The following is a 13,026-nucleotide window of genomic DNA, read 5'->3' on the forward strand; positions in this document are numbered from 1 at the left end:
TATATCTTAACTTAAATATTGGAAAACGCGTGGATACCATTTGACAATACTTTTTTTTGCAACAGTCAACAAGGTACAGAATGAAATTTTACTGTTGTTTTAAATAAAAAATATATAAATAATTAATAAGTTAACTGAATAGTTGATAATTTATATCACTTGTTGATTTTGTGCTAGTTTTGATAACACACGCACTATACCCAACTAACCTGGTAGCGCCACCAGTAAGCGCCTATCTCCTATAAAATACTGGCACTATAATCAGTTGTTTTTAGTTCTTTTGATGTTTTATCAAAGCGCAAGACATTGAAAACAAAAACCCTATTGTCATTGAAGTTTTTTTTAAATATTAGTAATACTAACGTAAATTCAATACAATTTCATAATTGTAAGTAGTACTATGAACATAAAACGGTAAGTTAATATTTAATTATTTTTTTTAATATAATTATATTAAAAATTATCGATAGTTATTTATTATTATCTATATAAACTATATAAACACTATAAACATAATTTATTTATGTGATTTGTAAAATATAGGGCTTATAAAAATGTATACAATATTTTTATATTTTATTATTCATATTTCCAATCACTGCGAAATACTAAAATTAATAATAATAATACTTAAAAATAAAGAAATAAATTGTTTTAAAATCTGTATTATTTTTAAACTTTTTTCAAATATGATATTGAAGAAGTAAACGGTAAAAACGAAATTTTGCAGTAAAAGTTCTCCTTTTTCTATGGTAAAATTGTGGTTAGGTATTTATCTTAATCTGTATTTTGCTTTAAAATTGCTCACACAAAACCATTTTTCTATATAATTACATTATAATACAACAACTAAAAATATATTATACTACTAACGTGAGGTAACTATTTCCGCAATCATAAAATGCCTTCATCTCAATAAATTGGTATTTCTCATTCAGTAGTTGTACTCGATTTTCTACTCTTAATAGTGTTTAATCTTTGGCGATCCATAATTATTTCCTGAGCCGTCCTATTGGAAATTTTATGTTTCGTTTCCATCTTATGAACTCACTACTTAAGACTATTTCAACTATATTATTTCTTTCTCTATAAAATTCTTCAATTTTGTATTGACCTTTTTATCGTATTATTTTTTTTTTTTTTTTTGGTAAAAATGGCTTTTTAAGGATTTTATGAATAATTACTAATCAATAATTAGTTTTTCAAATTATAATTTATAATTGATGGCATTCAATAATTAAATTTTAAACTGTCTTATAAAACCCTTTAAAAATGAATGTGCAGAGTTTGTAATCGTGAATTATTATGAAAAGCAGACGGCGGTTTTATTGATAATCGAACGACATGACGGATTATGTTAAAAAAAACGGTTGGCGATTAGCGTGTTTTCCTAAACAACGTATCGCACGTGCGTGTTCATACACTACTATTATGGAATTATATTATTTTTAAAAAACATTTTTTTTAATGTGTAATACTCTAATGGCGATACGCGCTACTGTAAAATTAACCAAAAGCAGCGTTTTAACTATACTGGAAGTTAAATATACTCAAATTATTAAAGTGTAAAGTGTTAGCGACATATTGTTACCACTTACCTACCTCTGTGTTAAATACACAAAACATGAATTGAAACTGCGTACCTAGTAAGATAGTATGAACTCCAGATTAAGGATGACTTTTAGACCGACTGAAAATATGACGAATGTACACTCACGAGTATAACGAAAGTATCAATATATACAGAGTGATTTTTTTGTCATTAAACAATCATTATTTCAAAAAGTATGGACTTTAAAAATAAAAAATTCTAAATTTTTGGATACACGCATTTCTAAAACTGTATAATTTTTTCTTATTTTATTCACCCTTATATTTAATATTAAAATAAACTATCAACTTTCGATTTTCAAATGGCAATCTATAATACTTATTGTAACTAATAAAGGCATAAAGCTATTTTTTTTTATTAATTTTCACGTTAAAATTTTTAACTTTCATTAATTCGTTGGCTAGTGATAGCTGCCCAAAGTTGGATAGTTTTAAAAGGTTTTTAGCAGGTGTTATACTAATCAGCATCGTCGAAATTAGAATTTTTATTTGTAAATACCAGTAGCTATATTACTAATGAATTCTATATCGTTAAATCCACGTTTGATAATCATTGTACTTTGTACCTTTTATATAATTTGAGGCCAACACGGCTCATGCTCGCTGTGTTAAGGGTATAAAGTGCAGCTGAAAACAATTAATTACCACCACAACTGCGGCAGATAATATTTAGTACGCACAATGATATTCTATTTATAGACATTTAGTGATGTTCATTTTCATTATTTGTTTATATGATTTACATATTGTAATCTAATTCATGGTAACCATTCATACTGTTGTCTGCTGTTGTCATACTGTTGGTCTATTCTTTGTCTGGTTCTAGTGTTTTTAATATTATCGTTATTTTCTTCTCTAGTGATATACATTTTTACTGATTATTGGTTATAAACTGATAACTATGAAGTATTAAAGTATAAACAATAAAATAATATGTTTTAATTTATGTTAAATGATGAATTTTCAAATCTTTAAAACTGACAAAACTGTACTACCTATTTAACTAATGACTTAAGCTAAAAATAAACATTAAAATAATAAAATAAATATTATTTTCATCTTATATAATAATAATTATTAATAATTATAAGTAACTACCTGATCTATGCTCTGTTCTGAATAATTTTTAACCAAGTGTCTAATCTACATAATCAAATACGTACAATCGAAATAGAGTATGTAATTATTATAATTATTATTAATACTTTTACTACATGTTCACTAAAAAGAAAAAAAAGAAAAAAGTCTATATTTTTTGAAATAATGAGTGTTCAATGATAAAAAAATCACCCTTTATATTAGCGACTAAGGTACAGACTATGTAAAGTTTAAATTCCGGTCAAGATTTGCCTACCATCTATATTTTATTGGTTTAGGTTATCTGCTAGAGTTTAACGGTATTATTTTCAAAATGATGGCAATTCGACAGACGAGTCTTAAAATTATAACACCTATATCGTATACGTATATTTTCGATCCTCATCAAATGGCAAAATATTATCAAGATAAAACACGTCTCTTGTTTTTCGGACACTATAAGTTGAAAGGGACGCATCAAAGTTTAACACTTATCAATAAACTAAACAATATTATGTTATCAATATTTTCTTAACTCTACGAACCTTGATTAGAATTAGTCTTACTTTATTTATTAGTATGTATAAAAGTTATTTGTAATAGCCTTAATATTCAATGATACATACATTGTGTTGATGTTATTAATGTATAGATTAAAAAAAAAAAAATTCTAAAAATTTGAATTTGATTAATTGCATACAATTGAGTATACAAATGATAGATTTGCTGTGCATAAAAATGCACAGTATTAGTACATACGATAAACCAGATTCATTTATTAGTCTTAATTTAAGGGGGGAGGGGTGTGAACTTTTTTACTTTTAAAATATACAAAACTGTAATTTATAAAAATAATAGCTTCCAAAATTAATATGTGTATTACTAAACGTTATTTAAAAAAAAAAAAAACAAAACAAAACTTAAACTATTAATTAAAGTTCGAGAGAAGGGGAATAGTTGACAGTGCTGCGACCATTACTTCATCCCTATTTTAAATACGCCCTCGCGATTACTAGGGAAGTATTTAGTGGAGCGTGGTGGTCGCGTTGGTCTGTACTTTTTTACATGGGCCTAATTTCGTTTGAGTTTTTTTTTTATTTTTTTAATCTTGTTATTCATATTTATTGCACACAATTGACCGATCACGGAACAACCAACTGAAAAGTCATGTTTAAACAGTAACGATGGTTCTGATCACCGATCAATGTGCCTCGATTATATAAAACGAATAATTATTATTATAGTTATTCAGTGTGTTGACGTTTGCACTGATTACGACGATACTATTACGTATACTTTTACGGTACACAATCGAACAATGAATTTTTATCGTCAAAAATTTTAATTTTTTTCCCCCCAAACAGAGCGGTCGTGAGTATATTATTCGCCGACGATCATACTTGTCCGTCTCCTCTCTCGCGGAAGAAACACGCTCGTGTGGGATATTCTCGTAACGGACGTGTCGTACCCGCCGGCGGCTAGGCGACTGCTGGACGGGCGGCCGGGAAACCCCGTCGAACGCCGACGAGACGGCGGCGTCGGCTTCGGCGACGAACCGCGTGGCGGCGGCCGAGGAGACCGCGTGCGCGCGTGACCGGCGGCGGCGTACTGTCTATTATGTTTTATTATTGTGACGGTCGTCGGCGCGCCGGCGGCGGCGGTCGAGGCTTCCGCGGAGGCGTGGGCGGGGGGCGCGGCGTGTCCGACGAGCGCGTGTTGTAGTCGCACGGCGTCCGCCGCGTCACTCAATCGGCTCTCGCGCTCCGACACGCGCGCGACGACGCCGCCGCTGACGAAAAAACCGACGACACGACGACCGGAAAGAGTCGCATCCGGGCCCGGTGCTTTACAAGCTCTCTCTATCTCTCCCCCCCTCCGTACGTCCTCCGTATAATATACACTTGACGTGTATCGTCAAAACGGAAATTTTTCTTGAAATTTACACTTTTCATACACACACACACACGAGCACACACACACACACACACACAAGCGCCCGAGTATAAAACGCGCGATCCAAGTCGCCGCCGACGACGCTGTCGCGGAACCCGCACACTTTGTATTCGTGAGTATATATAATATAAAAATAATAATATTATAATAAAATAATATCGTAATGAGAAAAAGTATATATTGTAAAAAAAAATTATACACTATACTGTGTCACCTCAAAACGCGTTCTACAGGTCGTCGTCGCCCGTTAACGAGACCTATAGCTATAGGTATAATAATAATAACGACAACGACCAAAACTACAATAATATTTATATACGTATTAATTCTCATTGTATCGGGTCTTATAAGAGATATGATTTAAAATATGTCCTAAGTGTACTGCGATCACCAAATATACTTTTTTTTTTTTTAATGTGTCCAAAATATGTATTATAAATATTCAGAAAATAAGAAAAACCGTTTAAATAAAACTATACAGAAAAAAATATTCTAAAAAAGTCGTTGTAAATACTGGATACTTATTTGATATATCCTAAGATTAATACAAAGATTTTTATTTTGTTCTCGTCTCTAAATCAACTGAATGAATTATTTATTATTATTTTTTTTTTTTTGGTAATTTTATGTTTATTATTAATTTTATAGAACATTTTACGTTTTAGCATTTTATCATTCGCTGTCACTATAAGTTACTTATAATAATAATTATTTTTGGATTTTCGAAGTATTTGAATTTTCGGTTGAGTACAAGTCATATTACATTATGTATGCGACTTCTATTATAATATTATATTCTAATTTTTTTTTTAAACATACATGATTGGATTCAAAAATAATGTGTTTTAAGAATACTTGAACACTTTTACTCAAGTCTTTTACATGACTGCTGGTTAAAACTAATAATATTATCGTATAAAAACGTATAATTTACGTATTTGGATATTATAAATCATTATCAAAAAATAAAAAAATAAATAATTATGCGTTTAAAACTTGTTAGGATTTTGATCTGCAAACGAAATTACATGAAAGCTAGGAGATTATAAATTTTATAATGCTAGATCATAAACTGCATGTAATCCACTTCTATTAAGCACGCGTGAGAATGGTGAGATAATATGTTTTTCGTGGAATGTAGATGTATAATTCAGAATTGTCTCCCTCTAATACAGATTTTTTTCTACATCCATTTTTATATAATTATACCAACTTACGATAATAAAGAAATATTGCATACGCCATACACGTTCTTTAGAAGTGCAGTTTTAAAAATGATTTTGTATGACGCTATTATACGAATTAAAATGTTCTAAATTTATGTCATAATGTAATTCAATTTTTATATTTTACTTCTTAAAAATGAGTATAGAAATGTGATAGTGAATTAATATACCTTAATGTTTATAGAGTTTTAAGTATAATTTTATAAAAGCAACTATAGGAATTATACGTATAATACACATGGTGGGTGGGTGTAATTATTAGATATAAATACTATACAAACCATACTAGAAATCAGAAACATATTTTTCCATATAATATTTTTGGAAATAAAAATATACTTGTATACATCGTACATTCATAAATATTTATATTTATGTATATAAAAATAAATATATAATAGTACGAGTTTATATGCATGATATATAATAAATTAAATTAAAATAATTTCTTTTATATTTTATAATTAAAATTTTCTTTTTATAGTTCTGTTTGAAATTATTATATTTAGTATATAAAGTTTAATAAGTTAATGTCTTATAATTTTACACACACCCACATATATATATACATTCTACATACATATTATATTAGGTATATTGTATTATGCTTTTATCATTTATTATGAACAAATTCCATAGACATTGTTTAGGTACGTATTAAGAGCTGAAAAACAAGTGACTTTATGCTTTATCTACTTTATAGTTGTATCTTGTCTACATGTTTACCTTCAAAGGCAAATTATATTTTCCTAAATACATTTTTTCAACATACCATTATTTGATTTTGCTTTATTTTAGAGGTATAATTTACTAGGAAATAGAGATCAAAAACTAAATTAAAATCCTTAATATACAAGACATTCTGATAAGCCGCTAAGTTGGTTTAAAAATACATAATATTAGACGTGAAATAAAAATTACAATTTAGACGGTAAATCCGTAGAATTAGTTATATTAATTGTATATTAATCAAAACAAATATTTCTGAATAATTGTTTGCATACATATTATTATACTCTTTATAAAAGAAAAAACAGTTTGTACTAAACACATAGATTCATTTTATTACATTATATTATAATACAATATATTTAGTTAGGTGACTATAAAAAAAAATTTGCTCATTGTAAATAATTAAAATATATATAGTATAATATGCATAAATATTAAATGTATAAATTTTGTAATCGAAAGTTTATTGAAAATCTCATAGGTATAATAATAATATAATAGCAGTTTGTAAGCATTATGGTTGTTTTTATCACCGTTATAATGTTTGTTAGGTATACGAAAAGTGATTTGTATTTCTACTTTAAAACACAAAAAATAATTATGAACTTCATCAAATGTTTTAAAAATAGTTTTATTATTAATTTATAAATGACCAACATATTTATTTACACAGATTAAACATAATAATATGAATTTTTTTCAATAATAATTTGCTTTAAGTTGTATTAAATTAGCTTATAGTTTAAGTATAGTTTAACTAATAATATTTTTGAACGTTTTCAAAATTATAAAGTTTTGATGGTTTTTGACAAACAAATATTATTATATACGTTCAAATTCATAAGTTATTAAGCAATTCAATACTTGAAAAATATTTTTTAACCTTTTATAAAGACTTTTAAGTAGGTACTCGAAGAACACAGGTAGTGAGGTTTGAAATCCAACTGAAGAATGAGGTTTTTATATAATCTCGAAAAATCTCGGCAATCTCACATCGTTTTTTTTTTTTTTATAAAAGTTTTAAACTTTTCAATGGAAAAAAATAATTTATATTCAACATTAAATCGGCTTCACGAAGGTTTTTATTCCAAATCCAATAAAATTGTTATACATAGTTGTAACATTAAAATATCATAGTAACTTCTCCCAACATAAGCATTACGTATAAACGCAGGGATTAGTATACTTATTTATTAATTAAGCTATAGATACATAACTATAATATTTATATTAAATAAATAACCAAATTTTTCACTTTATGGATTTCCTTAAATTGTTGTAACTTATTTTCTAGTACCAATTGAGTTTAGGATAATTTTGTGTTTACATTTGTAGAAATGCTATAAGACATAAGTGATGGGCTATTACCTATTATAATTCAATTTCGGTGTTTAATAGTATACATATTTTTAAGAAATAATTAAAATAAATTCTTAATTTACTAAAACTGTCATAACTAATTATTTGATAATAAATATTATTCAAGAGCTATTTTTGTTTAAAACATGTGTATAGTAATTATAAAATAACAACATTATATACTAATTTATTCGTGGTGACAATAAAACCGTAATTACTAAAACAACGTATAACATAATTATTTTTTAACCGTTTAAACACGTTTACATTATTAATAAGAAATGTCTACAACCAATTAATTGTTGCTTGTGTTAAAATTAATGATCTGCAGCATTGGAATATTATTTAATTATATATACAATAAATGTCTTAGCAGGATTAAAGGCACTAAAAATTAGTCTGGAGCGAGTCCATTTTCCTCCAAAAACGAGATACTGTTTTCCTCCACTGTCCATTTTCCCCCAAATTATTTTTTAATAAAATTATGTCTATTTTCCTCCAATATTTTAGTCAGTGTTGTAGTATTGCTTTCCGTATTATAAAATTAGAGTACCTATGGCAAAGATCACATTTTTCCACCTCTTATTATTAACTAATTTATTATTTTATTTATTGATTGATGCAATTTTATCGACGTGAGTACTTTTTTATTATAATATTAATTCTCTTTTTAGCCACCTGCCAAATTCAGCGCGTACAGTGTATTATTATATTATAATTATACTTTTAATATTTGATTTGTTCTTTTATTTTTAAATTAACATTCTGATAACGAATGACAATTTTATTATTATTATTATTATTTTTTTTTTTTTGAGGAAAATGGACAGTGGAGGAAAACGGTATCTCGTTTTTGGAGGAAAATGGCTACAGCTTTAATCTATGCTTATAATTAAGAACATATTATATATTATTAAAAATTAAATTGGTCAATATTTTATTTTGGATATATAATATATGAATTGAAAATATTCCAAAATATACATATTTATATTATGTTCTGTTATAAACATAAGATATTAAACGTGTTCTTTTGAATTTATTTTGGATTAACGGAATATTCTAAATAATATGATTTTTAATTTCCAGATAAATTTAAAAACGTGTATGCATTCATCATTAAGAGTAATTAAATTTGGGGAAATTAATTAGGTTACAAATTAAATCATCAACATTACTAACTACTAAGTAGTAATATAAATATATGTATGCATATGTAATATTGATAAATTAAATTTCCAAATCTACTACTTAATGTCAATCTAATAATTTGTACATGTCTGGTTTGCTTAGACAATGTGATTAAATGATGACTTATTGATAGTAAATGACAATATTTTATTTTAAAATAAAATATACATTATTAAAATATTAACTGCGTGTGTGTAATGTATAGTATAGTAAGAAATTCCATATTACAATTTTAAAAAATAATGATTTTTTTTAAATATTATAATTTAAAACTAAATAGCAATGATAATCACGTGATGGTGTATATAAACAAAACTCAATAAATCTTTGAATACAAAATATAATTAATAATAGATATTAAATTCACTTAATACTGCCAGAGGTAATTGTTTGCTTTCAAATTAAACCCTTATAATTAATACTTGAATTTATTACGATTTTAGGCAAGACATTACGGGAGGTATTTGAGTGATTAAAAACATAAACGTGTAATTAAAGGAGAAATGATATAAACTTATGAAATATTTACAGTTCTCATTCGTATCAATTTACTGGTTGAATATAATATATTTTTTTATATACATACCTACGCAGAAGAAATTATTCAACATAAAGAATAATACATTTTAAAGACATAGCTTGTAGTACATTTTTAGTTTCAAAAACAAAATAACATCTTGCCAACGAGGATGCGTGTCTTGATGACTGAAATTAAAGAAACACATAGCACTTATATTATATATATATTGTTGGCCAGAATACTGTTTTGTAGACTTGTAGTGTTATGTAACATCAGTGCATTGTTCTCTCAATTCAATATAATCCAGTCATTAAAGTATAACATTAAATACATCAAAACAATTTTATCACTCAAGAATCCTGACTACTAAATTCTAATATTTAAAGAACATACATGTTTAATAACTATGCAATAAAATAATCATCTGTGTGAGTATAATGCATTTTTTTTTTCATTTTTCATTCAATGAACGAATCTAATAAATTCCAATAGTATCATAACTTACTCACAATGCTTAGTACTTACAGTTGAAATTATACCATATATAGATTTTGACTAAATATAACAATAGTCTTAATTTTGAAAAATTATATTACATAATTATGATTAGTCCGAATATTATTAAAATAATATTTTGATAATAATGATAATATCATGGTTCAATGTAAGTATAAAATTAATACAGGCACATTTGGATATTTTTAATTTGTGTTGTAATTTTTTAATTATATATTTTAATATTAACGATTACTTGCAATATATAATTAATAAAAAAAATTATTAATATAGTTTACTTAACACAGTATAAATAGAAATGCAGGATAAATATATTTCAACATTCAGTCATCAATAGTAATACGTTTTAAAATATTTGTTTGTATTATTTTTATTTAAATTAACTCGTGGCCTCGGTGCTGATATAGTTCGTTGGGAAGTGTTGTATCTTGTTGAAAAGATTATTGGTTATGATTAATTTGATTGAGGCGAAAATAGAGTTGAAGTCCTGCAGGTTAATTAATGTATTGAATTATTTTGGAAAAATATAATTTTCTCGGCGCTAGTGTGTCCTAGATTAGTTGTGCATATTTAGGAATCTTCGTTCATTATTAATCAATTATGTGATATTTTTATATGATTGGTTATTAATTCAATGTTGATGACTTTGAATTATCTGGTTAATTCAAGAAGGAAAGGCCAATGATATATATTTTGATTGATATCTTGTGTATGTTGGTAGATTTAGATATTCATCAATTCCTGTTGGTACTGTAGAAGTATGCATTTGTTTTAATTTAGGTTAATATAGCATTGCGCAAGGTAATCTTTCAACGTAATATAAAAATATTTAGGGAAATTTTTAGATTGTACATTTTATTATGTTTAATATAAACTCGCCGTCGTATTGTACAAGTCATAATATTGATAAATACAAAATAATAAATAGTTAATAATATGTTAGTAATAAATTAAGCTAAGCAAAGAAGTCACTAATTTGGTTTTAAATGTATGTAGATTATTTTTACTTTAATTCTATGTTATCATGTTCCTCTGTTACAAATTGTTCAATAGATTGCCATTTCAATAAAGTTCACAATTCTTATAAATGGATAATATTATTAAATGTATATTACTATTGATGGAGATTGTGATAACAATAAACTATTAATCTTTTATAATAGTGCTTTTAAAGAGTTTGAATGAAAAAAAAACATTTTATAATAGTTATAAAATTCAATTTAACAAGTGTTTGACTATGTGAGTTAATAATTTATTAATCAATAATGAACATTGGAGTTCTATAGTTTTAATTTTAATTGTATGTATTTGTTTTTTTAAACAAAAATTGAAAAATATTTTTTACTCGTTATTAATAAATAATTACTCATCTGTCGTCATTTGATTTTAGTTTCTGAGTTCAGCAAAGAATGTATTGACTTTACTACCAACAATTATTGGTTTTTAATTTAGCTGGTAAACTCACATAATATATTCGATGGTAATGTGATTTCCCTATTCAGAAGTGAATATAATAAATAGAATTTGGTTATTGTTTAACATAACTAAATATCAATATTATTATACAGCCATAACGGTATAATTTATATTTAAAGCTATATTTAAAAATTTAGTACACAGGAGATAGAAAATATTTTTATACCTTCTTACTCAGTCGTATTATGATGTTTATATTATATAATTGTAAACATATCTTTTTGAGATACTTATAGAGAATTTAAATTTTCAATTTACCTATATATTTTTTTTAAATAAAAATGTTTTTGTTCGATCAACATTTTTGAAAACCCAATATAAAATACCAGTATACCACATCATAATATTCTAATATCATATATTTTTTTTTATATATATATACATTTGAAGTTAAATTGTTTATGAAATTCGTCAGTCACTAAAATTAAAAGATTATTATGAGTAATTTTTAGTTAAAAATAAATATAATTTTAAATATTCATAATTAAGGTTTTAATATCGAACATAAAGTTTCTCATTAGTTGTCCGTATTAAAACCAAAAATAATAATGTAAAATGTAAGTAAACAGATTAAACAATATCGTAAACGTTTAAACTACCTAGGTAGGAAGTTAAATTTTAATAATAATTGTCATATAATTCAAAGTTATACATTAAAAATAAACTAAGACTGTTTGCAAGCTTATAAATTGTTTTGTTTATCTAATCAATATTATTATTGATTTTCTCTAACGTGTATACTTACCTACCTATTAATTTCGGTAGTAAAATAATATTCAAAACGATGACCAAAACGCGAGGTAGAACTTTTACTATAATAAAAGTTATGCTTATTAAACATTTTATGAATCGTCACTTGGGTCAAACAAACGCGTTCCTCCTCCCAAAATATCCTTCAACCTTCCAAAACAAAATTATGGAAATTATATGGTATTACCGCAAAATGGTAATTGTGAGTTTTGCACAGATTTTTGTAGTAGTAGTACCTTCCTATAAAATCTTTGTTTACGTATTTAATATACCTATTGGTGACATTTTATCGCAAAAAAATTTAAAAAAACGTGTCAAATCTATGACGGCCTCTCATTTCAATAATGGCATACACTTACGATCGTACACACTCGCGAATAATATCGGGCATGATTGTAGCCATTTAAGTGGGGCAGCTCTACCGACGTGGCTTAAGTGAACGGCATTCTCTCTCTCTCTCTGACTACGTGCCGAAGCGCGACGTCTGAAGACGTGGCGATAGCAGCTCATGCGCGTCGCATCCGGTCTTAAGTGAAAGTCGTCGCGTATAGCTAGTTCGTTATCCGTCGTGAATGCGCTCACTGCATTCTTCGACTTAAGTCTGTAAAAACGGCA

General features: G+C 26.5%; 1 protein-coding gene across 2 annotated transcripts in view; it reads left to right on the forward strand.

Moving 5' to 3' along the window:
• Window positions 1-270: 270 nt before the first annotated feature.
• Window positions 271-13,026, forward strand: part of LOC114132148 (carbonic anhydrase-related protein 10) — a 181,411-nt gene continuing 168,655 nt past the window's right edge. Inside the window, exon 1 of one of the 2 annotated variants that reach the window (XM_050205835.1) lies at window positions 271-414. In XM_050205835.1, the coding sequence (XP_050061792.1) occupies window positions 401-414 (14 nt within the window). In that variant the 5' untranslated portion in view covers window positions 271-400. Of the gene's footprint in view, window positions 415-4,395; window positions 4,754-13,026 lie in introns of those variants that run through there. The other variant, XM_050205836.1, reaches the window with a different exon arrangement.

This window comes from Aphis gossypii, chromosome X (genome assembly GCF_020184175.1).
Source record: "Aphis gossypii isolate Hap1 chromosome X, ASM2018417v2, whole genome shotgun sequence".
Classification (NCBI taxonomy): domain Eukaryota; kingdom Metazoa; phylum Arthropoda; class Insecta; order Hemiptera; family Aphididae; genus Aphis; species Aphis gossypii.